The sequence below is a fragment of the Leucoraja erinacea genome, unplaced genomic scaffold (genome assembly GCF_028641065.1).
Source record: "Leucoraja erinacea ecotype New England unplaced genomic scaffold, Leri_hhj_1 Leri_171S, whole genome shotgun sequence".
NCBI lineage: Eukaryota > Metazoa > Chordata > Chondrichthyes > Rajiformes > Rajidae > Leucoraja > Leucoraja erinaceus.
In genome coordinates this window covers 166137-191313 of record NW_026576023.1, presented here as the reverse complement: position 1 = coordinate 191313, position 25177 = coordinate 166137, and the positions used below count along the sequence as shown (strand labels likewise).

General features: G+C 49.5%; 1 protein-coding gene across 1 annotated transcript in view; it reads left to right on the top strand.

Annotated features, from left to right (window-relative positions):
* LOC129716130 (protein Wnt-6-like) overlaps nt 1-25177 on the top strand; it is a 71523-nt gene that overhangs the window by 15069 nt on the left and 31277 nt on the right. The window contains 2 exon segments of the mRNA XM_055666011.1: nt 10393-10694; nt 21313-21321. Of these exon segments, the coding sequence (XP_055521986.1) occupies nt 10393-10694; nt 21313-21321 (311 nt within the window).

Genomic DNA, 25177 nt, shown 5'->3' with positions numbered 1-25177 from the left:
CCGCTGAGTTTCTCCAGCTTTTTTGTGTACCTTCGATTCTCCAGCATCTGCAGTTCCTTCTTAAACAATGAAAGTAAGCATACAGGTACAGCAGGCATTGGAGAAAGTGAATAGCATGTTGGCCTTTATAACAAGAGGAGTTGAGTATAGGAGTAAAGAGGTCCTTCTGCAGTTGTACAGGGCCCTAGTGAGACCACACCTGGAGTATTGTGTGCAGTTTTGGTCTCCTAATTTGAGGAAGGACATTCTTGCTATTGAGGGAGTGCAGCGTAGGTTTACAAGGCTAATTCCTGGGATGGCGGGACTGTCATATGCTGAGAGAATGGAGCGGCTGGGCTTGTACACTCTGGAGTTTAGAAGGATGAGAGGGGTCTTATTGAAACATATGAGATTATTAAGGGTTTGGACATGCTAGAGGCAGGAAACATGTTCCCGATGTTGGGGGAGTCCAGAACCAGGAGCCACAGTTTAAGAATAAGGGGTAAGCCATTTAGAACGGAGACGAGGAAACACTTTTTCACAGAGAGAGTTGTGAGTCTGTGGCATTCTCTGCCTCAGAGGGCAGTGGAGGCAGGTTCTCTGGATACTTTCAAGAGAGAGCTAGATAGGGCTCTTAAAGATAGCGGAGTCAGGGGATATGGGGAGAAGGCAGGAACGGGGTACTGATTGTGGATGATCAGCCATGATCACATTGAATGGCGGTGCTGGCTCAAAGGGCCGAATGGCCTCTACTCCTGCACCTATTGTCTGTTGTCTATCAGGGAAAATGCCATTTGAGATTAAAAATTACTTGTTTAAGTATGAATAACTACTGTATTTGGTCATTCAATGCTGAGTTACTCCAGCACTTTGTCTTTTGTGCAAGACTCCAGCATCTGCAGTTTCCATTTACGAGTGAAATGCTTTCATGAGACTAGATGTCCAGAGGTGTATTGGACAGAGGAGAACCCGTTGCCATGACAACCCAACAGCAGAATGTCCTTTCTGTTACGTGGTGGATGGCCTGAAGCTTTGGAAGTCTAAACCAGACCGAAGGGGGAAAGATTTAATAGGAATCTGAGGGGTGACTTTTTCACGCAAAGAGTGGTGAGCGTATGGAATGAGCTGCCTGAGGAGGTAGTTGAGGCTGGGACTATCGCAACGATTAAGAAACATTTAGACAGGTACGTGGATAGGACAGGTTGACATAGAAACATAGATACATAGAAACTCAGTGTTTGATAGATGAGCCAAGAAGGGGAATCGAGGACCAGAGGACATCGGTTTAAGGTGAAGGGGCAAAAGATTTAGAAACATAGAAACATAGAAAATAGGTGCAGGAGGAGGCCATTCGGCCCTTCCAGCCAGCACCGCCATTCATTGTGATCATGGCTGATCGTCCCCTATCAATAACCTGTGCCTGCCTTCTCCCCATATCCCTTGACTCCACTAGCCCCTAGAGCTCTATCTAACTCTCTCTTAAATCCATCCAGTGACTTGGCCTCCACTGCCCTCTGTGGCAGGGAATTCCACAAATTCACAACTCTCTGGGTGAAAAGGTTTTTTTCTCACCTCAGTCTTAAATGACCTCCCCTTTATTCTAAGACTGTGTGGCCCCTGGTTCTGGACTCGCCCAACATTGAGAACATTTTTCCTGCATCTAGCTTGTCCAGTCCTTTTATAATTTTATATGTTTCTATAAGATCAACCCCCTCATCCTTCTGAACTCCAGTGAATACAAGCCTAGTCTTTTCAATCTTTCTTCGTGTGACAGTCCCGCCATCCCAGGGATCAATCTCGTGAACCTACGCTGCACTGGCTCAATCACAAGGATGCCCTTCCTCAAATTAGGAGACCGAAACTGTACACAATACTCCAGATGTGGTCTCACCAGAGCCCCATACAACTAAGAGGGATGTGGGCCAAACGCGGGCAGGTGGGACTGGTGTAGATGGGACATGTAGTTGGCCGGTGTGGGCAAGATTAGGCATTTTTGCAGCACGGTGGTGCAGCGGTAGAGTTGCTGCTTTTAACAGCGCCAGAGACCCGGGTTCGATCCTGACTACGGGTGCTGTCTGTACGGAGTTTGCACGTTCTCCCCGTGAACCGCGTGGGTTTTCTCCGGGATCCCCGGTTTCCTCCAACACCCCAATGACGTGCAGGTTTGTAGGTTAATTGGCTCGGTGTATGTGTAAATTGTCCCTAGTGTGTGTGGACTAGTGTTAAGGTGCGGGGATCGCTGGTCGGCGCGGACCCGGTGGGCCGAATGGCCTGTTTCCCCGTTGTATCTCTGGGCTAAAAACTAAACTAAAGCACGCTTAGAGGCACTTGGGGCAAGTGGGACTTGTGTAGACGGGGCGTGTTGGCCAGTGTGGGCAAGTTGGGCGGAAGGCCCTGTTTTACAAGGTCGTAAGGTCATGAGTGATAGGGGTAGAATTAGGCCATTCGGCCCATCAAGTCTACCCTCATACCCTCCGAACCCCATTCTCCTGCCTTCTCCCCGATCAGGAATCTGTCTATCTCAGCCTTAGAAAATATCCACTGACTTGTGGCCTCCACAGACTTCTGGGGCAAAGAATTCCACAGATTCACCACCCTGGCGATTTTTCCGCTCTGCATGGCTCTCTGACTCTCTGACGAAGGGCAGGAGAATCCGGTTCTGTACTTGGCATGAGCAAGCTGTGGGCAACTGCACTGATTGTCTAGTGAGCTTACTTTGCAGTGTCCCAGCGGTACACAGACTTTCACTAGTCACGTCAAGAGAGTTTAATGTCATGTGTCCCTGTATAGGACAATGAAATTCTTGCTTTGCTTCAGCACAACAGAACATAGTAGGCATTGACTACAAAACAGATCAGTGTGTCCATATACCATTATATACATACATACACACACATGAATAAATAAACTGATAAAGTGCAAATAACAGATAATGGTCTATTAATGTTTTGTCCGAGGCAGGTTTAATAGCCTGATGGCTGTGGGGAAGTAGCTATTCCTGAACCTGGACGTTGCAGTCTTCAGGCTCCTGTGCCTTCTACCTGAAGGTAGCAGGGAGATGAGTGTGTGGCCAGGATGGTGTGGGTCCTTGATGATGCTGCCAGCCTTTTTGAGGCAGCGACTGCGATAGATCCCCTCGATGGACGGGAGGTCAGAGCCGATGATGGACTGGGCAGTGTTTTACTACTTTTTGCAGTCTTTTCCTCTCCAGGGCGCTCAAGTTGCCGAACCGAGCCACGATGCAACCGGTCAGCATGGTCTCTACTGTGCACCTGTAGAAGTTAGAGAGAGTCTTCCTTGACAATCCGACTCTCCGCAATCGCATACATACGGGGTAATGTAATAGTCACGTTGCGTTGGGCGCTCGCTGTAATACGATAGCACCATCATTTGCCTACTGTACGCTCCACCCACCGTGGCGACCCTCATTCACGGACGGCCGCCAGCGTTCCCGTGGATACCCCGTGTCTGTTCCCCGCTCTCCAGGCCCTGAAGATGGGGCGGGCGGGGCCGACTCCGGTGTGACCATCCGCTCCTCCCCTCCCCTCCCCCCCCCGCTGCCTGGACCAGAGGGTGGCCATCTTGGCCAGGCCCAGGGACTGACCGACAGGGAGATCCCTCCCCGATCGACCCTCCTTCCCCTCCCCCATCGACCCACCCCGCCTTGTGCCCAAATACCAACATGGTGGGACGGAAACGCAACCAGGACTTGAGGAGCAGCCCATCCAGATACTCGCCCACGGGCTGCAGCCTCTCACGCTCCGTATACACGTGGACACGGTCTCTTGCCCCACGCACAGAGGCTTCACTCCGTGTGAAATGATCGGATTTACTACTCTCTTAACGTGAGATAAAAAAAGTATCGAACCACTCTCTCTCTCTTTCCTTCCCTCTCTCCTCTCCCCCTCTCTCTCTTTCTCCCTCGTGTTCTCCCCCCTTAAAAGCTTACCCTCTCCCCCCTCTCTGTCACTCTCTCCCTCCATATCTCCCTCTCTCCTCTCCCTCCCTATCTCTCTCTCTCTCCCTATTTCTCACCACCTCTCTCTCTCTCTCCCTCCCTCCCTCTCTCTCTCCTTCCTTCCCCCTGTCTCCTTCCTCCCTCTCCTCTCCCTCTCCCTCTTCCCTCCTTCCCTCTCTCTTTACTCCCTCCCCTCCCTCTCTCCTTCTCTCCCTCCCTCCTCCTGTCTCCTTCTCTCCCTCTCTCTCTCCTCTCCCCCTCTCTCTCCTCTCCCCCTCCCCTCTCTCTCTCCCTCCCTCCATCCCCTCCCTCTCTCCTCCTCTCCTCTCTCCCTCCCCTCCCTCCCTCTCCCCCACTCTCTCTCTCTCTCTCCCCTCTCTCTGTCACCCCCTCTCTCTCTCTCTCTCTCTCCCTCTCTCCCTCCCTCCCTCTCTCCCTCTCCTCTCTCCCTCTCCTCTCCCTCCCTCCCTCCCTCCCTCCCCCCCTCTCTCTCCTCCCTCTCTCCCTCCCTCCCTCCCTCTCTCTCCCCCTCTCTCTCTCCCTCCCTCTCTCTCTCCCTCTCTCTCCCTCTCCCCCTCTCTCTGTCTCTCTCTCCCTCCCTCTATCTCTCCCTCTCCCTCCTCCCTCTCCTCTCTCTCTCCCTCCCTCCATCTCTCTCTCTCTCTCCCCCATCTCTCTCTCTCTCTCTCTCTCCCTCTCTCTCCCTCTCTCTCTCTCTCTCTCCCCCCCTCTCTCTCTCCCTCTCTCTCCCCCTCCCCCTCTCACCCCCTGTTACCAGAGTGTTGAGTATAAATATATGATATTTTAAACGTGTCCTCCTCTGCCACTTGCCTGTAAGTGTTTGACAGGTTGAGACAGAGACTGGGAGCAAAAATGTGTTTGGAATTTGTGTCCTCAAGGAGGTGAACTCACCGGAGTTTGGTTTTAAAACAACCTCCCACTCCCCCTGCCAGTTCTCTACCTCTCTGTGCCAACGCAGCATGCTGGCTTAGTGGATTAAAAAAAAGACTGCATTCTTACCCTGTCTATCCAGGCTCTTTAACCCCTTCCCTGCCATAAATTTAGGACAGGTGGGCTGGATTATAACAGCTGCCCTTGCTGCCTCGAATGTGTTGGATGGAACTGCAGATGCTGGTTTGACATAGACACATAGAAAATAGGTGATCACGAAGAAGATTTCGGAGAGTCGGTTTGTCAAGGAAGACTCTCTCTAACTTCTACAGGTGCACAGTAGAGAGCATGCTGACCGGTTGCATCGTGGCTTGGTTCGGCAACTTGAGCGCCCTGGAGAGGAAAAGACTACAAAAAGCAGTAAACACTGCCCAGTCCATCATCGGCTCTGACCTCCCTTCCATCGAGGGGATCTATCGCAGTCGCTGCCTCAAAAAGGCTGGCAGTATCATCAAGGACCCACACCATCCTGGCCACACACTCATCTCCCTGCTACCTTCAGGTAGAAGGTACAGGAGCCTGAAGACTGCAACGTCCAGGTTCAGGAATAGCTACTTCCCCACAGCCATCAGGCTATTAAACCTGGCTCGGACAAAACTCTGAACATTAATAACCCATTATCTGTTATCTGCACTTGATCAGTTTATTTATTCATGTGTGTATATACGTATATAATGGTATATGGACACACTGATCTGTTCTGTAGTCAATGCCTACTATGTTCTGTTGTGCTGAAGCAAAGCAAGAATTTCATTGCCCTATACAGGGACACATGACAATAAACTCACTTGAATCTTGAACCAGGGGCCACACACAGTTGAAGAATAAGGGGTAAGCCATTTAGAACGGAGACGAGGAAACACTTTTTCACACAGAGAGTTGTGGGTTTGTGGAATTCTCTGCCGCAGAGGGCGGTGGAGGCCGGTTCTCTGGATACTTTCAAGAGAGAGCTAGATAGGGCTCTTAAAAATAGCGGAGTCAGGGGATATGGGGAGAAGGCAGGAACGGGGTACTGATTGGGGATGATCAGCCGTGATCACATTGAATGGCGGTGCTGGCTCGAAGGGCCGAATGGCCTACTCCTATTGTCTATGGTCTAACCGCTTCCATAGTTCCCGCATGAATCCAGATGCACACACAGATATATGTAGGAAGGAACTGCAGGTGCTGGTTTAGACCGAAGATAGACACAAAATGCTGGAGTAACTCAGCGGGACAGGCAATTGTTGGCCGTTTGTCGGGTGAAAACGAGACGCTGGTGCAACTTGGGTGGGGGGGGGGGGGGGGGGAGGGGGATAGAGAGAGAGGGAATTCCGGGGGCTACCTGGAGTGAGAGAAATCAAGAGTCACACCACTGGGCTGAAAGCTGGCCAAGCGGAATATGAGGTGCTGTTCCTCCAATTGGCGTTTAGCCTCACTCTGACAATGGAGGAGACCTTCAGAGGGTAGACCGTATCTAGGTCAGATATAGACTACCCTCTGAAGGTTCACCAATTAGCAACGCATGATAGATGAACCGAGAAGGGGAATCGAGGACCAGAGGACATCGGTTTAAGGTGAAGGGGCGAAAGATTTAGAAACATAGAAAATAGGTGCAGGAGGAGGCCATTCGGCCCTTCGAGCCAGCACCGCCATTCATTGTGATCATGGCTGATCGTCCCCTATCAATAACCCCGTGCCTGCCTTCTCCCCATATCCCTTGACCCCACTAGCACCTAGAGCTCTATCTAACTCTCTCTCAAATCCATCCAGTGACTTGGCCTCCACTGCCCTCTGTGGCAGGGAATTCCACAAATTCACAACCCTCTGGGTGAGAAAGTTTTTTTCTCGCCTCAGATTTAAATGACCTCCCCTTTATTCTAAGACTGTGTGTGGCCCCTGGTTCTGGACTCGCCCAACATTGGGAACATTTTTCCTGCGTCTACGTTGATAGGAACGTGAGGGGTAACTTTTTTCACACAAAGGGCGGTGGGTGGCTGGAACGAGCAGCCAGAGGAGGCAGTTGAGGCAGGGACTATCGCAGTGTCTAAAATACATTTGGACAGGTACATGGATAGGACAGGTTTAGAGGGATATGGGCCAAGCGTTTGTGGATGGGACGAGTGTCGATGGAACATACCTTGACTGAACTCTCATCGGAGAGAGGAGGAGAACTTCTTCTAAGTAGACATACCTCGATCAAGGACATTTTTAGCTTTTGCCCCTGCCTCCCCCCTCCCTCTGACACCAGTCTGAAGAAGGGTCTCGACCCGAAACGTCGCCTATTCCTTCCCTCCAGAGATGCTGCCTCACCCGCTGAGTTACTCCAGCATTTCGGGCCTACCTGCAGATATAAACATAGAAACATAGAAAATAGGCACAGCAGTAGGCCATTTGGCCCTTCGAGCCTGCACCGCCATTCAATATGATCATGGCTGATCATCCAACTCAGTATCCCGTACCTGCCTCCTCTCCATACCCTCTGATCCCTTTAACCACAAGGGCCGCATCTAACACCCTCTTAAATATAGCCAATGAACTGTGACCTCAACTACCTTCTGTGACAGAGAATTCCACAGATTCACCACTCTCTGTATGAAAAATGTTTTTTCTCATCTCGGTCCTAAAAGATATCCCCCTTATCCTTAAACTGTGTGACCCCCTTGTTCTGGACTTCCCCAACATCGGGAACAATCTTCCTGCATCTAGCCTGTCCAATCTCTTAAGAATTTTGTAAGTTTCTATAAGACCCCCCCTCAATCTTCTAAATTCTAGCGAGTACAAGCCGAGTCTATCCAGTCTTTCTTCATATGAAAGTCCTGCCATCCCAGGAATCAGTCTGGTGAACCTTCTCTGCACTCCATCTAGGGCAAGAATGTCTTTCCTCAGATTAGGAGACCAAAACTGTACGCAATACTCCAGGTGTGGTCTCACCAAGACCCTGTACAACAGATTAGAGTCCTTCTAAACCGAAGATAGACACAAAAAGCTGGAGTAACTCAGTGGGACAGGCAGCATCTCTGGAGAGAAGGAATGGGTGACGTTTCGGGTGGGACGGGGAGACACAGAGATGAAATGCATAGAATAACCATATAACCATATAACCATATAACAATTACAGCACGGAAACAGGCCATCTCGGCCCTACAAGTCCGTGCCGAACAATTTTTTTTCCCCTTAGTCCCACCTGCCTGCACTCATACCATAACCCTCCATTCCCTTCTCATCCATATGCCTATCCAATTTATTTTTAATGTCCTTCAAGGAAGGGACATGCCGGCCAGCTTGGGTAAGATGGGCAGAAGGGCCTGTTTCCTCGATCGAGCCATCGCTGGATGAGTCTGTGACCCTAAACGTGGCGAGCTAGGACACGGGCCGACCTGGCGGCCATCTTTGTTTCCCTTGGCGATCATCGGCGAGGGTAAAGGTCGGAGGTGGGAGGTGGGAGGCGGGAGTCGGTCACTGATTGACTCCAGACTGTCTGGCTCCACTGGGGCAATCACTCACGGTTGCCCCGTTCCCAGGTGCTACTTAAAAGAGTTCTGGACCTAATCAGGGCCCCTCCTTATCGCTTTGCCTGAGTTAATGAGGAGACTGCACCAGAGGCGTACAGTTTTGGTCTCCAAATCTGAGGAAGGACATTATTGCCATAGAGGGAGTGCAGAGACGGTTCACCAGACTGATTCCTGGGATGTCAGGACTGTCTTGTGAAGAAAGACTGGATAGACTTGGTTTATACTCTCTAGAATTTAGAAGATTGAGAGGGGATCTTATAGAAACTTACAAAATTCTTAAGGGGTTGGACAGGCTAGATGCAGGAAGATTGTTCCCGATGTTAGGGAAGTCCAGGACAAGGGGTCACAGCTTAAGGATAAGGGGGAAATCCTTTAAAAAACCGAGATGAGAAGAACTTTTTTCACGCAGAGAGTGGGTGAATCTCTGGAACTCTCTGCCACAGAGGGTAGTTGAGGCCAGTTCATTGGCTATATTTAAGAGGGAGTTAGTGGCCCTTGTGGCTAAGGGGATCAGGGGGTATGGAGAGAAGGCAGGTACGGGATACTGAGTTGGATGATCAGCCATGATCATATTGAATGGCGGTGCAGGCTCGAAGGGCCGAATGGCCTACTCCTGCACCTAATTTCTGTGTTTCTATGTTTCTATGAGGCGAGCTTCACAAGTACCCCTCTCAGGATCAATTGCCGTATCCTGCGCACTGATCCCTGACCCATCCCTCTCTCCCAGCTCCAAAAATCTCTCCCTTGCGCTCGGGAACGTGTCTCTACCTGTTGCTTCATCACTGTGGCTCCTTATCTCCGAGCTCCAGTTACAGAAGTGAGAGGTAGTATTGCCGTCTGTGTAGTCTGGTTCAGTTCAGCTCAGTTTACATAGAAACCTAGAAACATAGACAATAGGTGCAGGAGTAGGCCATTCAATATGATCATCCAACTCAGTATCCTGTACCTGCCTTCTCTCCATACCCCCTGATCCCTTTAGCCACAAGGGCCACATCTAACTCCCTCTTAAATATAGCCAATGAACTGTGGCCTCAACTACCTTCTGTGGCAGAGAGTTCCACAGATTCACCACTCTCTGTGTGAAAAATGTGAAATAGGTGATTCCTGCACCTTGTTTCTATGTATCTATGTACAAGGGCCCCCAGATCCCTTTGTATTTCCGCTTTTCCCAGCTTGTCGCCTATTTTCTATGTTTCTATGTTTCTCCAGAGATGCTGCCTGACCCGCTGAGTTACTCCAGCACTCTGTGAAACGTCACCTATCCATGTTCTCCAGAGATGTTGTCTGACCTGCTGAGTTACTCCAGCACTCTGTGAAACGTCCCCTATCCATGTTCTCCACAGATGCTGCCTGACCCGCTGAGTTACTCCAGCACTCTGTGAAACGTCACCTATCCATGTTCTCCACAGATGCTGCCTGACCCGCTGAGTTATGGTGCAGCAGCATCTATGGAGCTAAGGAAATAGGCAAAGTTTCGGGCCGAAATTCTTCTGGGAATAGGCAACGTTTCGGGCCGAAATAGGCAACGTTTCGGGCCGAAATCCTTCTGGAAATAGGCAACGTTTCGGGCCGAAATCCTTCTGGAAATAGGCAACGTTTCGGGCCGAAATCCTTCTGGAAATAGGCAACGTTTCGGGCCGAAATCCTTCTGGAAATAGGCAACGTTTCGGGCCGAAATCCTTCTGGAAATAGGCAACGTTTCGGGCCGAAATCCTTCTGGAAATAGGCAACGTTTCGGGCCGAAATCCTTCTGGAAATAGGCAACGTTTTGGGCCGAAATCCGTCTAGAAATAGGTAACGTTTCGGGCCGAAATCCTTCTGGAAATAGGTAACGTTTCGGGCAGAAACCCTTACGGGTTTCTGCCCGAAACGTTGCCTATTTCCTTAGAGCCATAGATGCTGCCTGTCCCTCTGAGTTACTCCAGCACTTTGTGAAACGTCACCTATCCATGTTCTCCACAGATGCTGCCTGACCCGCTGAGTTACTCCAGCTCTTTGTGTCCGTTACAGATATCCGCGAGACGGCGTTCGTGTACGCCATCACATCGGCGGGCGTGACCCACGCGGTCACCCAGGCGTGCAGCATGGGCGAGCTGCTGCAGTGCGGGTGCGACAGGGCTCGCAGCCGGAGCCCGCCCGTGCCCACCGCGGGCAGCGGGGCCGAGGGGACGGCCTGGGAGTGGGGCGGCTGCGGAGACGACGTGGACTTCGGCTACGAGAAGTCCAAGCAGTTCATGGACGCGCGGAGGAAGAAGGGCAAGAGTGACATCCGCACGCTGGTCGACTTACACAACAACGAGGCCGGGCGGATGGTGAGTTCACGCCCGCTCACACTCGCACGCTCGCCCACTCACTCACACACACTCACTCACTCACTCACTCACTCACTCACTCACTCACTCACCCACTCCCACCCACCCACTCACTCACTCACTCACTCACTCACTCACTCACTCACTCACTCACTCACTCACCCACTCACTCACCCACTCACCCACCCACTCACTCACTCACACACACACCCTCACTCACTCGCTCACACACCCACTCACGCACACACACCCTCACACTCACCCTCACACACACCCACCCACCCACTCACTCACTCACTCACTCACTCACTCACACACTCACTCACTCACTCACTCACCCACTCACTCACTCACTCACTCACTCACTCACTCACTCACTCACTCACTCACTCACTCACTCACTCACTCACTCACTCACTCACACACTCACTCACTCACTCACTCACTCACTCACTCACACACTCACTCACTCACTCACTCACTCACTCACTCACTCACTCACTCACTCACTCACTCACTCACTCACTCACTCACTCACTCACTCACTCACCCACTCACTCACTCACTCACTCACCCACTCACTCACTCACCCACTCACTCACTCACTCACTCACTCACTCACTCACCTCTCACTCACTCACTCACTCACTCACTCACTCCTCTCACTCCCTCACTCACTCACTCACTCACTCACTCACTCACTCACTCACTCACTCACTCACTTCACACACTCGCTCACTCACTCACTCACCCACTCACTCACTCACTCACTCACTCACTCACTCACTCACTCACTCACACACTCGCTCACTCACTCACTCACACACTCACCCACTCACTCACTCACTCACCCACTCACTCACTCACTCACTCACTCACTCACTCACTCACTCACTCACTCACTCACTCACTCACTCACTCACTCACTCACCACTCACTCACTCACTCACTCACCCACTCACCTCACTCACTCACTCACTCACTCACTCACTCACTCACTCACTCACTCACTCACTCACTCACTCACTCACTCACTCACTCACATTCACTCACTCACTCACTCACTCACTCACTCACATCACTCACTCACTCACTCACTCACTCACCCTCACTCACACTCACTCACTCACTCACTCACTCACTCACTCACTCACTCACTCACTCACTCACTCACTCACTCACTCACTCACTCACTCACTCACTCACTCACCACACTCACTCACTCACCACACCACACTCACTCACTCACTCACTCACTCACACTCACTCACTCACTCACTCACTCACTCACACTCACTCACTCACACTCACTCACTCACTCACTCACTCACTCACTCACTCACTCACTCACTCACTCACTCACTCACCCACTCACTCACTCACTCACTCACTCACTCACTCACTCACTCACTCACTCACTCACTCACCCACTCACTCACTCACTCACTCACTCACTCACTCACACTCACTCACTCACTCACTCACTCACTCACTCACTCACTCACTCTCACTCACACTCACTCACTCACTCACACACTCACTCACTCACACACACACTCACTCACTCACACTCACGCACACTCACACTCACTCACTCACACACTCGCTCACACTCACTCACTCACACTCACTCACTCACCCACTCACTCACTCACTCACACTCACTCACTCACTCACTCACTCACTCACTCACCCACTCACTCACTCACTCACTCACCCACTCACTCACTCACTCACACTCGTGATAGGGGAAGAATTAGCCCATTCAGCCCATTGAGGGCTATAGACAATAGGTGCAGGAGTTGGCCATTCGGCCCCTTCGAGCCAGCACCGCCATTCAATGTGATCATGGCTGATCATCCACAATCAGTACCCCGTTCCTGCCTCCTCCCCATATCCCCTGACCGCTATCTTTAAGAGCCCTATCAAGCTCTCTCTTGAAAGTATCCAGAGAACCGGCCTCCACCGCCCTCTGAGGCAGAGAATTCCACAGACTCACAACTTCCTGTTAACCTTGTGAACCTACGCTGCACTCCCTCATTAGCAAGAATGTCCTTCCTCAAATTAGGGGGCTCAAACTGCACACAATACTCCAGGTGTGGTCTCACTAGGGCTCTGTACAACTGCAGAAGGACCTCTTTGCTCCTATACTCAACTCCTCTTGTTATGAAGGCCAACATGCCATTCGCTTTCTTCACTGCCTGCTGTACCTGCATGCTTGCTTTCATGGACTGATGTACAAGGGCCCTCCAGATCCCGTTGTACTTCCCCTTTTCCTCTTTTGCCAGGACTCGAGGGTGTCATAGTTGTATTGTAGGTTATTATGGATATATGCTTGTATTGTATTCTGGTTCCCCCCCCCATGTTTTGAGAGGTGGGCGACATCCCCGCCAGGTTAACCTGCCTGGGCTGGCGGGAAATATGTCCAGCGCGGAGAAGCAGCGCTGGTGTCCCGTCAGTCCAGGCAGGGCTGTAGGTTAACCTGGCGAGACAGGCAGAGTTGAGCTGCATTTAGCGCTGGATTGAGCCTCCGAAGCCTCGCACACGCGTGTGTGTGAGTGTGCGCATGCGCGTGCGCGCGCGGCCGCCAAAATATTGTGTCCCCCGTCCCCTCCATGTTTTGATAGTGAGTTCCGTTCTTGCCTGGTTGGGTTGCTCGTGGGACTAGCCAAGCTGGCCATCCGCATGTCAAGGCGCCAGGCGGTGGAGGGCTCTACCCGAGGATACGTCCGTGGGGTTAGAAAGGGAATACGCCCTGTCCACGGGCATCCTGCGGGAGTTTCGGGATCGCTGGGCTCCGCAGGGTGTTGCATGTATCCTCAATAAGGTTTATATCAAGTCAAGTTCAAGTGAGTTTATTGTCATGTGTCCCTGTATAGGACAATGAAATTCTTGCTTTGCTTCAGCACAACAGAACATAGTAGGCATTTACTACAAAACAGATCAGTGTGTCCATATACCATGATATAAATATATACACACATGAATAAATAAACTGGTAAAGTGCAAATAACAGATAATGGGTTATTAATGTTCAGAGTTTTGTCCGAGTCAGGTTTAATAGCCTGATGGCTGTGGGGAAGTAGCTATTCCTGAACCTGGACGTTGCAGTCTTCAGGCTCCTGTACCTTCTACCTGAAGGTAGCAGGGAGATGAGTGTGTGGCCAGGATGGTGTGGGTCTTTGGTGATACTGCCAGCCTTTTTGAGGCAGCGACTGCGATAGATCCCCTCGATGGAAGGGAGGTCAGAGCCGATGATGGACTGGGCAGTGTTTACTACTTTTTGTAGTCTTTTCCTCTCCAGGGCGCTCAAATTGCCGAACCAAGCCACGATGCAACCGGTCAGCATGCTCTCTACTGTGCACCTGTAGAAGTTAGAGAGAGTCCTCCTTGACAAACCGACTCTCCGTAATCTTCTCAGGAAGTAGAGGCGCTGATGAGCTTTTTTGATAATTGCGTTAGTGTTCTCGGACCAGGAAAGATCTTCAGAGATGTGCACGCCCAGGAATTTGAAGTTCTTGACCCTTTCAACCATCGACCCGTTGATATAAACGGGGCTGTGGGTCCCCCTCCTACTCAATCAGTTCCTTGGTTTTGCTGGTGTTGAGGGCCAGGTTATTGTGCTGGCACCATATGGACAGTTGCTCGATCTCTCTTCTATACTCTGACTCATCCCCATCAGTGATACGTCCCGCAACAGTGGTGTCGTCAGCGAACTCGATGATGGAGTTCGCACTGTGACTGGCTACGCAGTCATGAGTATAGAGTGAGTACAGCAGGGGGCTGAGCACGCAGCCTTGAGGTGCTCCCGTGCTGATTGTTACTGAGGCTGACACATTTCCATCATAGTTGTATCGTAGGTTATTATGGATATATGTTTGTATTGTATTTATGGCGGTGGGTTCTGGCTTGTTTTATTGTAGTGTAAATATTATTTTTTAATAGTTGAATAAATTGTTTGATTAAAATAAATTTAAAAATAAATAAATTAATAGGTAGATTTAGGTTTAGTGGATGGCATGGCGGCACAGCAGTAGATCGATCCCAACTATGGGCGCTGTCTGTGCGGAGTTAGCAAGTCCGCCGAGTCGCTTGGGGTATTTTCTCTGGCGTGAACTATGTCCGTTCTGGCGGTGTCCATTTCTCCCGCCCCCCTTTTCCCAGAAGACATTTCCCTGCCACCCCTCAACTGTTTCGATGGTTTCCTCCCCTCCTTTCCTCTCTCTACGTGATCCCCAAGAACTCTTTTTTCTGAGTTTCTTCCCCCCGTCCTTCTCCCCTTTCCGTTCCCCTTCTCCTTTCCCCTCCCCTCCATCCCTGGAGTGAGTTCCTCCTTCTGGAGTTTGCACCAAGCTCCCCACTCCTTTCCTCCCAATTCTCAGGTTCCCTCGGTTTGTAAGTCTGACATAGTCATTGTCAAGAGTGTCCTCTGTCCTTAGGCTCAATGATTTTGCGACACATAGAAATAACCAAGGCGAACACTTCAGTGTGTCCTATACCAAAATCATATACACAGAATAAATAAACTGGGATGGAGGGCCAATAACAGTTCCAGTCAGAGGCCGAGCACCATTGTATGTCTCTCTGTCTCCTGAACCTGGACTTTACTTGCAGTCAGCCAGGACAGGCTTCCTTCAGAATGGGCCAGGATGGTGTGGGTGGCCCAAGAAGCCTGCTGTCACAACTATTCCTTCTATGGCCCCGACCAGAGCCGGTCGATGGAAAAGGAGCCAGAGCCTTCCATCCCATGGTTTTGAATACACGCTGTTCCCCCTCTTTTCTTCTCTCCTCCTTTCCCTTTCCCTTTCTTTCCGAAATGCGACATGCTCCAGATACTTGCCCTACTAGATCGAGAGTCCTCCTCTGCCACCCCCCTTCTGTGGACTTTGAGCCCACTAATATATTAAAGTTTGTACCCTCTTCAAGGCCCCCAGGAAATCAGTTCCTGGTTTTGCTGGTGTTCCCTAGGGCCAGGTTATTGTGCTGGCACCATATGGACAGTTGCTCGATCTCTCTTCTATACTCTGTGGACTCATCCCCATCAGTGATACGTCCCGCAACAGTGGTGTCGTCAGCGAACTCGATGATGGAGTTCGCACTGTGACTGGCTACGCAGTCATGAGTATAGAGTGAGTACAGCAGGGGGCTGAGCACGCAGCCTTGAGGTGCTCCCGTGCTGATGTTACTGAGGCTGACACATTTCCATCATAGTTGTATCGTAGGTTATTATGGATATATGTTTGTATTGTATTTATGGCGGTGGGTTCTGGCTTGTTTTATTGTAGTGTAAATATTATTTTTTAATAGTTGAATAAATTGTTTGATTAAAATAAATTTAAAAATAAATAAATTAATAGGTAGATTTAGGTTTAGTGGATGGCATGGCGGCACAGCAGTAGATCGATCCCAACTATGGGCGCTGTCTGTGCGGAGTTTGCACGTTATCGCCGAGACATGCGTGGGTTTTCTCCGAGACCTCCGGTTTTCTCCCGCACCCCAAAGAATTACAGGGTTTGTAAGGTTAATTGGCTTGGTATAGAAACATAGAAACATAGAAACATAGACAATAGGTGCAGGAGTAGAGGCCATTCGGCCCTTCTCTCCAGAGCCAGCACATCCTTCCTCACATCTGGGGCCGAAGATTGCTCACAATATTCCTAATGCGGCCTGACCAGAGCCTTATATGGAGCCTGAGCATTACATCCCTGTTTTTGTATACAAGCCCTCTTGAAATAAATGCGATGAGGCATACCCCTCCCCATCGAATACCTCCTCTGCCACCAACTTTGACCCACTAATATAAGAAATTAAAGGCCCAGGAACCAAGGAGATTACAAACAATGGTGGACATTGCCCAGACCATCACATAGAAACAGAGAAACATAGAAAATAGGTGCAGGAGTAGGCCATTCGGCCCTTCGAGCCAGCACTGCCATTCATGGCTGATCCTCCAACACAGAGAGTGGTGAATCTCTGGAACTCTCTGCCACAGAGGGTAGTTGAGGCCAGTTCATTGGCTATATTTAAGAGGGAGTTAGATGTGGCCCTTGTGGCTAAGGGGATCAGGGGGTATGGAGAGAAGGCAGGGACAGGATACTGAGTTGGATGATTAGCCATGATCATATTGAATGGCGGTGCAGGCTCGAAGGGCCGAATGGCCTCTACTCCTGCACCTAATTTCTATGTTTCTATGTTTCTAAACTCAGTATCCTGTACCTGCCTTCTCTCCATACCCCCTGATCCCTTTAGCCACAAGGGCCACATCTAACTCCCTCTTAAATATAGCCAATGAACTGTGGCCTCAAACTACCTTCTGTGGCAGAGAATTCCACAGATTCACCACTCTCTGTGTGAAAAATGTTTTTCTCATCTCGGTCCTAAAAGATTTCTCCCTTATCCTTAAACTGTGTGACCCCTTGTTCTGGACTTCCCCAACATCGGGAACAATCTTCCTGCATCTAGCCTGTCCAACCCCTTAAGAATTGTGTAAGTTTCTATAAGATCCCCCCCCTCAATCTTCTAAATTCTAGCGAGTACAAGCCGAGTCTATCCAGTCTTTCTTGGTATGAAAGTCCTGACATCCCAGGAATCAGTCTGGTGAACCTTGGCTTGGTGTGAGTGTAAATTGCCCCTGGTGTGTGTGGGATAGTGTTAGTGTGTGGGGATCGCTGGTCGGAGTGGACTCGGTGGGCTGAAGGGCCTGTTTCTGCCCTGCATCTCTAAACTAAACTAAACTAAACTAAACTAAACTAAACTAAACTAAATTAAACTAAACACTTTGTGTCCTTTAGTGTAAACCAGCATCTGTAGTTCCTTGTTTTTACTCTCCATCTGATACTTGTTCCTTGTATCATATTCGTATAAACATGGAAATATAGACAATAGGTGCAGGAGTAGGCCAATCGGCCCTTCGAGCCAGCATCGCCATTCAATATGATCGTGGCTGATCATTAGTGTTGCCAACTTCCTCACTCCCAAATAAGGGACAAAAGGTTAAAATATGGGACAAATTCCTGACGGCAATTCGTTGACCGACTGGGCCGTGGCTGGGTGAATGATGAGTTGGGTCAGCTGAGGAGTTTTTCCCAAACATTCACAACTCTCTGTGTCCTAGTCCTAACTGGGTTAGGTAGCTAACGTCTAATGGTGCAGACTGGAGTTGCCCGCATGGTCTCTCCCTGACGCTGTGGAAGATAGGAGATAAACATGACCAAGGGTCTCGACCCGAAACGTTTGCCTTAATGCTTCGCTCCATAGATGCTGCCTCACCCGCTGAGTTTCTCCAGCATTTTTGTCTACCACTGATCACTGCCACTGAATTCTCTGCCACAGCAGGCAGTGGAGGCCAATTCACGGGGTGTTTTCAAAAGTGGGTTAGATATAGCTCTTCGGGCTAACGTCCCGACGTCATTGCGAAACGCCACGCCGGGCAGTGATGTCATCACGCAACGCCATGCGCTAGGCGTACGCCTTCATGACGCCTGTGGGCCGACAGGCCGTTGGCGCGCGAAGTTTTTCGACGGTGCTGGATTTTCGAAGCTCCGCGCGATGTCGGTACCAGCCACGCACAACTCCATACGCCTCCACGCTTCGTAGTGGGACCGGCCCCGCGTGGACATATACGGTGCCCGTACGCCTCAAGCGACCACGTTTGGTCGCGCCAGACGCATGCAACCGCAAGCAAGTGGAACAGGCCCTTAACTGAATAGTACCTTCCTTCCCTCTCTGACGAAGGAGCTGCCCTGTTGTACTTGCAGATGTCTCCGTGCCTGTATTTCTTTAATGATCTATAAGGGTAAATCGTTGGGATTCAGATGTTCATCAAAACCATCTCCTTTGATGAAAACATTGGCCACCTTCCCAAAGCCCGCGGACATGCCTGGCCGCTAATCTGCCTTTGATAATACTCGTATGAAGTGGCTTGCGATGCGATGTTATATTAAAAACATGATATCAATGAATCTGTTGCTTGCTTTCCTCTTAAACGCAAGGGCACTGTGTGTACCTTCTTGATTAGTGCGGGTGTCAGGAGTTACGGGGGGAAGGGGTTGGGAGGGAGAGATCATCGGTGGTCACTCGGAACGAGTACGACTGTCCTCTCATGGAGGACGGCTGTGCGTGACTTTGTTTCACGTGGGGAGACTGGTGCACAGATGGCCACCCCACGTGGGGTCCTTGGCCTCGACCAAACCTGGTCGCTCGAAGCGCACGGAGGCGTATGGAGTCGTGCGGGGCTGGTCCCGACATTGGCTCCGAAAATCCCGCCCTGTCCGAAGATTTTGCGCGCCAACGGCCTGTCGCCCGCAGACGCATTGAGGGCGTACGCAGCGTCTCGACGGCGTAGTCTAGCGCGTGGCGTTGCGCGATGACGTCACTGCCCGACGCTGTGCGACGCCCAAATTCAGTCGGCCCGCCTCCTGTCCAGCTGATTGGTGAGTATGACGCAAATTACGTCACGCGCGAACTTAGCATGTACTTAGCGTGTGCTTACCGCGTACTTAGCGTGAACTTAGTATGTCCTTAGCGTGTACTTACCGCGTAAACTTAGTATGTCCTTAGCGTGTACTTACCGTGTACTTAGCATGAACTTAGTATGTCCTTAGCGTGTACTTACCGCGTACTTAACGTGAACTTAGCATGTCCTTAGCGTGTACTTACCACGTACTTAGCGTGAACTTAGTACGTCCTTAGCGTGTACTTACCGCGTACTTAGCGTGAACTTAACATGTCCTTAGCGTGTACTTACCGCGTACTTAGCGTGAACTTAGCATGTCCTTAGCGGGTACTTACCGCGTACTTAGCGTGAACTTAGCGTGAACACCGCTTCCGTTTGGTCGCGCTAGACGCATGCAATTGCATGCAAGTGGGACGGGCCCTTAACGCTGTAATCCTTGCACATGACTAAAGACAGGGAAGGGTGACTGAATGAATGATGAAGAACAGGATTAATGGGTGTAAGGTCCAACAGAAATGATCATATGGGGTAGGGAACATGATGAGGCTATGCTAATGACATCCAAGGAATGCAGCCAGTTCTTGTTAGATTAACATCTTCTCTCCTTCCCTTCAGGGGATAATATATACTTGTAGCTTCACTGTTCTTAGAGCGTTTCCCTGCACCAACGTCACCTCCCCTTCAGGGAATGGAATAAGTTCATAGATCACAAGATGATAAGACATCGCAACGCTTAAGAAGCAATTAGACAGGTACATGGATATGGTTTTATAGTAAGTAATTAATGCCCCTGTCCCACTTAGGAAACCTGAACGGAAACCTCTGGAGACTTTGAGCCCCACCCAAGATTTCCGTGCGGTTCCCGGAGGTTGCAGGTGGTTGCCGGAGGTTGCAGGTAGTGGAAGCAGGTAGGGAGACTGACAAAAACCTCCGGGAACCGCACGGAAACGTTGGGTGGGGCACAAAGTCTCCAGAGGTTTCCGTTCAGGTTTCCTAAGTGGGACAGGGGCATTAAGTTTGTTGGCCAAGTATTCACATACAAGAAATTTGCCTTGGTGCTCCGCCCACAACGCTAAACATTGGTTGAAAGGGTCAAGAGCTTCAAATTCCTGGGCGTGCACATCTCTGAAGATCTTTCCTGGTCCGAGAACACTAACGCAACCATCAAGAAAGCTCATCAGCGCCTCTACTTCCTGAGAAGATTACAGAGAGTCGGTTTGTCAAGGAGGACTCTCTCTAACTTCTACAGGTGCACAGTAGAGACCATGCTGACCAGTTGCATCGTGGCTTGGTTCGGCAATTTGAGCGCCCTGGAGAGGAAAAGACTACAAAAAGTAGTAAACACTGCCCAGTCCATCATCGGCTCTGACCTCCCTTCCATCGAGGGGATTTATCGCAGTCGCTGCCTCAAAAAGGCTGGCAGCATCATCAAGGACCCACACCATCCTGGCCACACACTCATCTCCCTGCTACCTTCAGGTAGAAGGTACAGGAGCCTGAAGACTGCAACGACCAGGTTCAGGAATAGCTACTTCCCCACAGCCATCAGGCTATTAAACCTGGCTCGGACAAAACTCTGAACATTAATAGCCCATTATCTGTTATTTGCACTTGATCAGTTTATTTATTCATGTGTGTATATATTTATACAATGGTATATGGACACACTGATCTATTCTGTATTCATGCCTTCTATGTTCTGTTGTGCTGAAGCAAAGCAAGAATTTCATTGTCCTATCCAGGGCCACATGACAATAAACTCTTGTGTTTAAGAAGGAACTGCAGATGCTGGAAGATCGAAGGTACCCAAAATTGCTGGAGAAACTCAGCGGGTGCAGCAGCATCTATGGAGCGAAGGAAATAGGTGACGTTTCGGGCCGAAACCCTTGACATTAAGTTTATTTTTCTTGTTTTAGGTTTAGGTTTGGTATTGTCACATGCACTGACGTATGGTGACAGCTTTGGATTTACATGCTAGCCAAACGGATCAGATACTCCCATACATAAATACAGTCAAGTCAAACTCCAGCACAATAGATGGAGCAAAGGGGGCGATACAGCCAAGTCAAGTCAAGGGAGTTTTATTGTCATGTGTCCCAGATAGGGCAATGAAATTCTTGCTTGCTGCAGCACAACAGAATAGGTAAACATAATACAGAACAGGAAATAAAAGTTCAGTGTGTCTATATACCATAGACCGTATATATACACAATAAATAAACAGGTAAAGTACAATAGACTGTTATTGTTCAGAGTTTGTTTAACCATATAACCATATAACAATTACAGCACGGAAACAGGCCATCTCGGCCCTACAAGTCCGTGCCGAACAAATTTTTTTTTTCCCCTTAGTCCCACCTGCCTGCACTCATACCATAACCCTCCATTCCCTTCTCATCCATATGCCTATCCAATTTATTTTTAAATGATACCAATGAACCTGCCTCCACCACTTCCACTGGAAGCTCATTCCACACCGCTACCACTCTCTGAGTAAAGAAGTTCCCCCTCATATTACCCCTAAACTTCTGTCCCTTAATTCTGAAGTCATGTCTCTTGTTTGAATCTTCCCTATTCTCAAAGGGAAAAGCTTGTCCACATCAACTCTGTCTATCCCTCTCATCATTTTAAAGACCTCTATCAAGTCCCCCCTTAACCTTCTGCGCTCCAGAGAATAAAGACCTAACTTGTTCAACCTATCTCTGTAACAATTTGATGTTGTGTTTAGCAGCCTGATGGCTCTGGGGAAGTAGCTATTCCTGAACCTGGATGTTCCAGATTTCAGGCTCCTGTACCTTCTACCCGATGGCAACGGAGAGATGAGTGTGTGGCCAGGATGGTGTGGGTCCTTGATGATGTTGGCAGCCCTTTTAGAAACATAGAAACATAGAAAATAGGTGCAGGAGTAGGCCATTCGGCCCTTCGAGCCTGCACCGCCATTCAATATGATCATGGCTGATCATCCAACTCAGTATCCTGTACCTGCCTTCTCTCCATACCCCCTGATCCCCCTTAGCCACAAGGGCCACATCTAACTTCCTCTTAAATATAGCCAATGAACTGTGGCCTCAACTACCTTCTGTGACAGAGAATTCCACAGATTCACCACTCTCTGTGTGAAAAAAAATGTTTTTCTCATCTCGGTCCTAAAGGATTTCCCCTTTATCCTTAAACTATGACCCCTTGTCCTGGACTTCCCCAACATCGGGAACAATTTTCCTACATCCAGCCTGTCCAACCCCTTAAGAATTTTGTAACTTTCTATAAGGTCCCTCCTCAATCTTCTAAATTCTAGCGAGTACAAGCCGAGTCTATCCAGTCTTTCTTCATATGAAAGTCCTGCCATCCCAGGAATCAGTCTGGTGAACCTTCTCTGTACTCCCTCTATGGCAAGAATGTCTTTCCCCAGATTTGGAGACCAAAACTGTACGCAATACTCCAGGTGTGATTTTGAGGTTTTGAGGCAGCGACTGCGATAGATCCCTTCCTCGATGGTGGGGAGGTCAGAACCGATGATGGACTGGGCAGTGTTTACAACTTTCTGCAGTCTCGTCCGCTCCAGGGCACTCAAGTTGCCGAACCAAGCCACGATGCAACCGGTCAGCATGCTCTCTACTGTGCACCTGTAGAAGTTAGAGAGAGTCCTCCTTGACAAAACCGACTCTCCGTAATCTTCTCAGGAAGTAGAGGCGCTGATGTGCCTTCTTTATGATTGCATCAGTGTTCTGGGACCTGGAAAGATCTTCGGAAATATGCACGCCCAGGAATTTGAAGCTCTTGACCCTTTCCACCATCATCCCGTTGATATAAACGGGATTGTGGGTCCCTATCCTACCCCTTGCAAAGTCCAAGTCAAGTCAAGGCAAGTCAAGTCAAGTCGTCAAGTTTATTTGTCACATACACATACGAGATGTGCAGTGAAATGAAAGTGGCAATGCTCGCGGACTTTTGTGCAAAAGACAAACAACAAAACAACCAAACAAATTATAAACACAATCATAACACACACATATTCTTTTACATAGTAAATAATAGAAGGAAAAAACGTTCTGTAGAGTTAGTCCCTGGTGAGATGGGCGTTTACGGTCCGAATGGCCTCTGGGAAGAAACTCCTTCTCAACCTCTCCGTTCTCACTGCATGGCAACGGAGGCGTTTGCCTGACCGTAGCGGCTGGAACAGTCTGTTGCAGGGGTGGAAGAGGTCTCTCATGATTTTGTTTGCTCTGGAGTTGCACCTCCTGTTGTATAGTTCCTGCAGTGGGGTGAGTGAAGTTCCCATAGTGCGTTCGGCTGAACGCACTACTCTCTGCAGAGCATTCTTGTCCTTGGCAGAGCAATTCCCAAACCAGATGGTAATGTTCCCGGACAAGATGCTTTCCACAGCCGCTGCGTAGAAGCACTGGAGGATCCTCCGGAGACACTCTGAATTTCCTCAATTGCCTGAGGTGGTAAAGGCGCTGCCTTGCCTTACTCACGAGTGCTGAGGCGTGTGATGCCCATGTCATATCTTCAGAGATGTGGACTCCCAGATATTTAAGAGTGCAGAGTACAGAGTTCTCAGCACTGCTGTGGGCCACTTCAAGAGTAACGGGCCTGTCCCACTTGGCAATTTTTCAGGCAACTGCCGGTGAATGTCATGGTCGTAGCAGGTCGGCGAAAATCGGCGACAACCTACGTGATCCTGGCGACTTCCTGCGACAGCTCCCACGTCAGGAGAAGTCTCGTTGGCGTCAAACCCACTGTCGGCGAAAATATTTTCAACGTGTTGAAAATTCCCCGCCGACCAGAAAGACGCTACGGATTTTTGCGCGACTGAGGAGACGACTCACGGCGAACATGTGGCGGCAAACTAGTTTTTTTTTTTTTTTTTTTTTTTTTTTTTAAATTCAAATCGTTTGCTATGTCGCTCTTCAAGGGAGATGCTAAATGCATTTCGTTGTCTCTGTACTGTACACTGACAATGACAATTAAAATTGAATCTGAATCTGAATCTGTAGTTGCCTAAAAAAAACCCGCCTAAGTGGGACAGGCCCATGAAGAGACAAATGTAACAGACTAATTCCTGGGATGGCAGGACTTTAGAGATACAGGGCAGAACAGGCCCTTCAGCCCACCGAGTCCACTCCGATTCAGATTCAGATTCAGATTCAGATTCAATTTTAATTGTCATTGTCAGTGTACAGTACAGAGACAACGAAATGCATTTCGACCAGCGATCCCCGCACACTAACACTATCCCACACACACCAGGGGCAATTTACACTCACACCAAACCAAGGTTCACCAGACTGATTCCTGGGATGTCAGGACTTTCATATGAGGAAAGACTGGATAGACTCGGCTTGTATTCGCTAGAATTTAGAAGATTGAGGGGGGATCTTATAGAAACTTACAAAATTCTTAAGGGGTTGGACAGGCTAGATGCAGGAAGATTGTTCCCGATGTTGGGGAAGTCCAGGACAAGGGGTCACACAGTTTAAGGATAAGGGGGAAATCCTTTAAGACCGAGATGGGAAGAACATTTTTCACACAGGGAGTGGTGAATCTGAGGAACTCTCTGCCACAGAAGGTAGTTGAGGCCAGTTCATTGGCTATATTTAAGAGGGAGTTAGATGTGGCCCTTGTGGCTAAAGGGATCAGGGGGGTATGGAGAGAAGGCAGGTACGGGATACTGAGTTGGATGATCAACCATGATCATATTGAATGGCGGTGCAGGCTCGAAGGGCCGAATGGCCTACTCCTGCACCTATTTTCTATGTATCTATCTATGTATCTATGTACTCAATTGTGTACGAAGGAACTGCAGGTGTAGATTTAAACCGAAGATAGAAAACATAGAAACCTAAGAATATAGACACAAAAAGCTGGAGTAACTCAGCGGGACAGGCAGCATCTCTGGAGAGAAGGAATGGGTCGAGACCCTTCTTCGGACTCGACCCGAAACTTCACACATTCCTTCTCTCCAGAGATGCTGCCTGTCCCGCTGAGTTACTCCAGCTTTTTGTGTCTATCTTTGGTTTAAACCAGC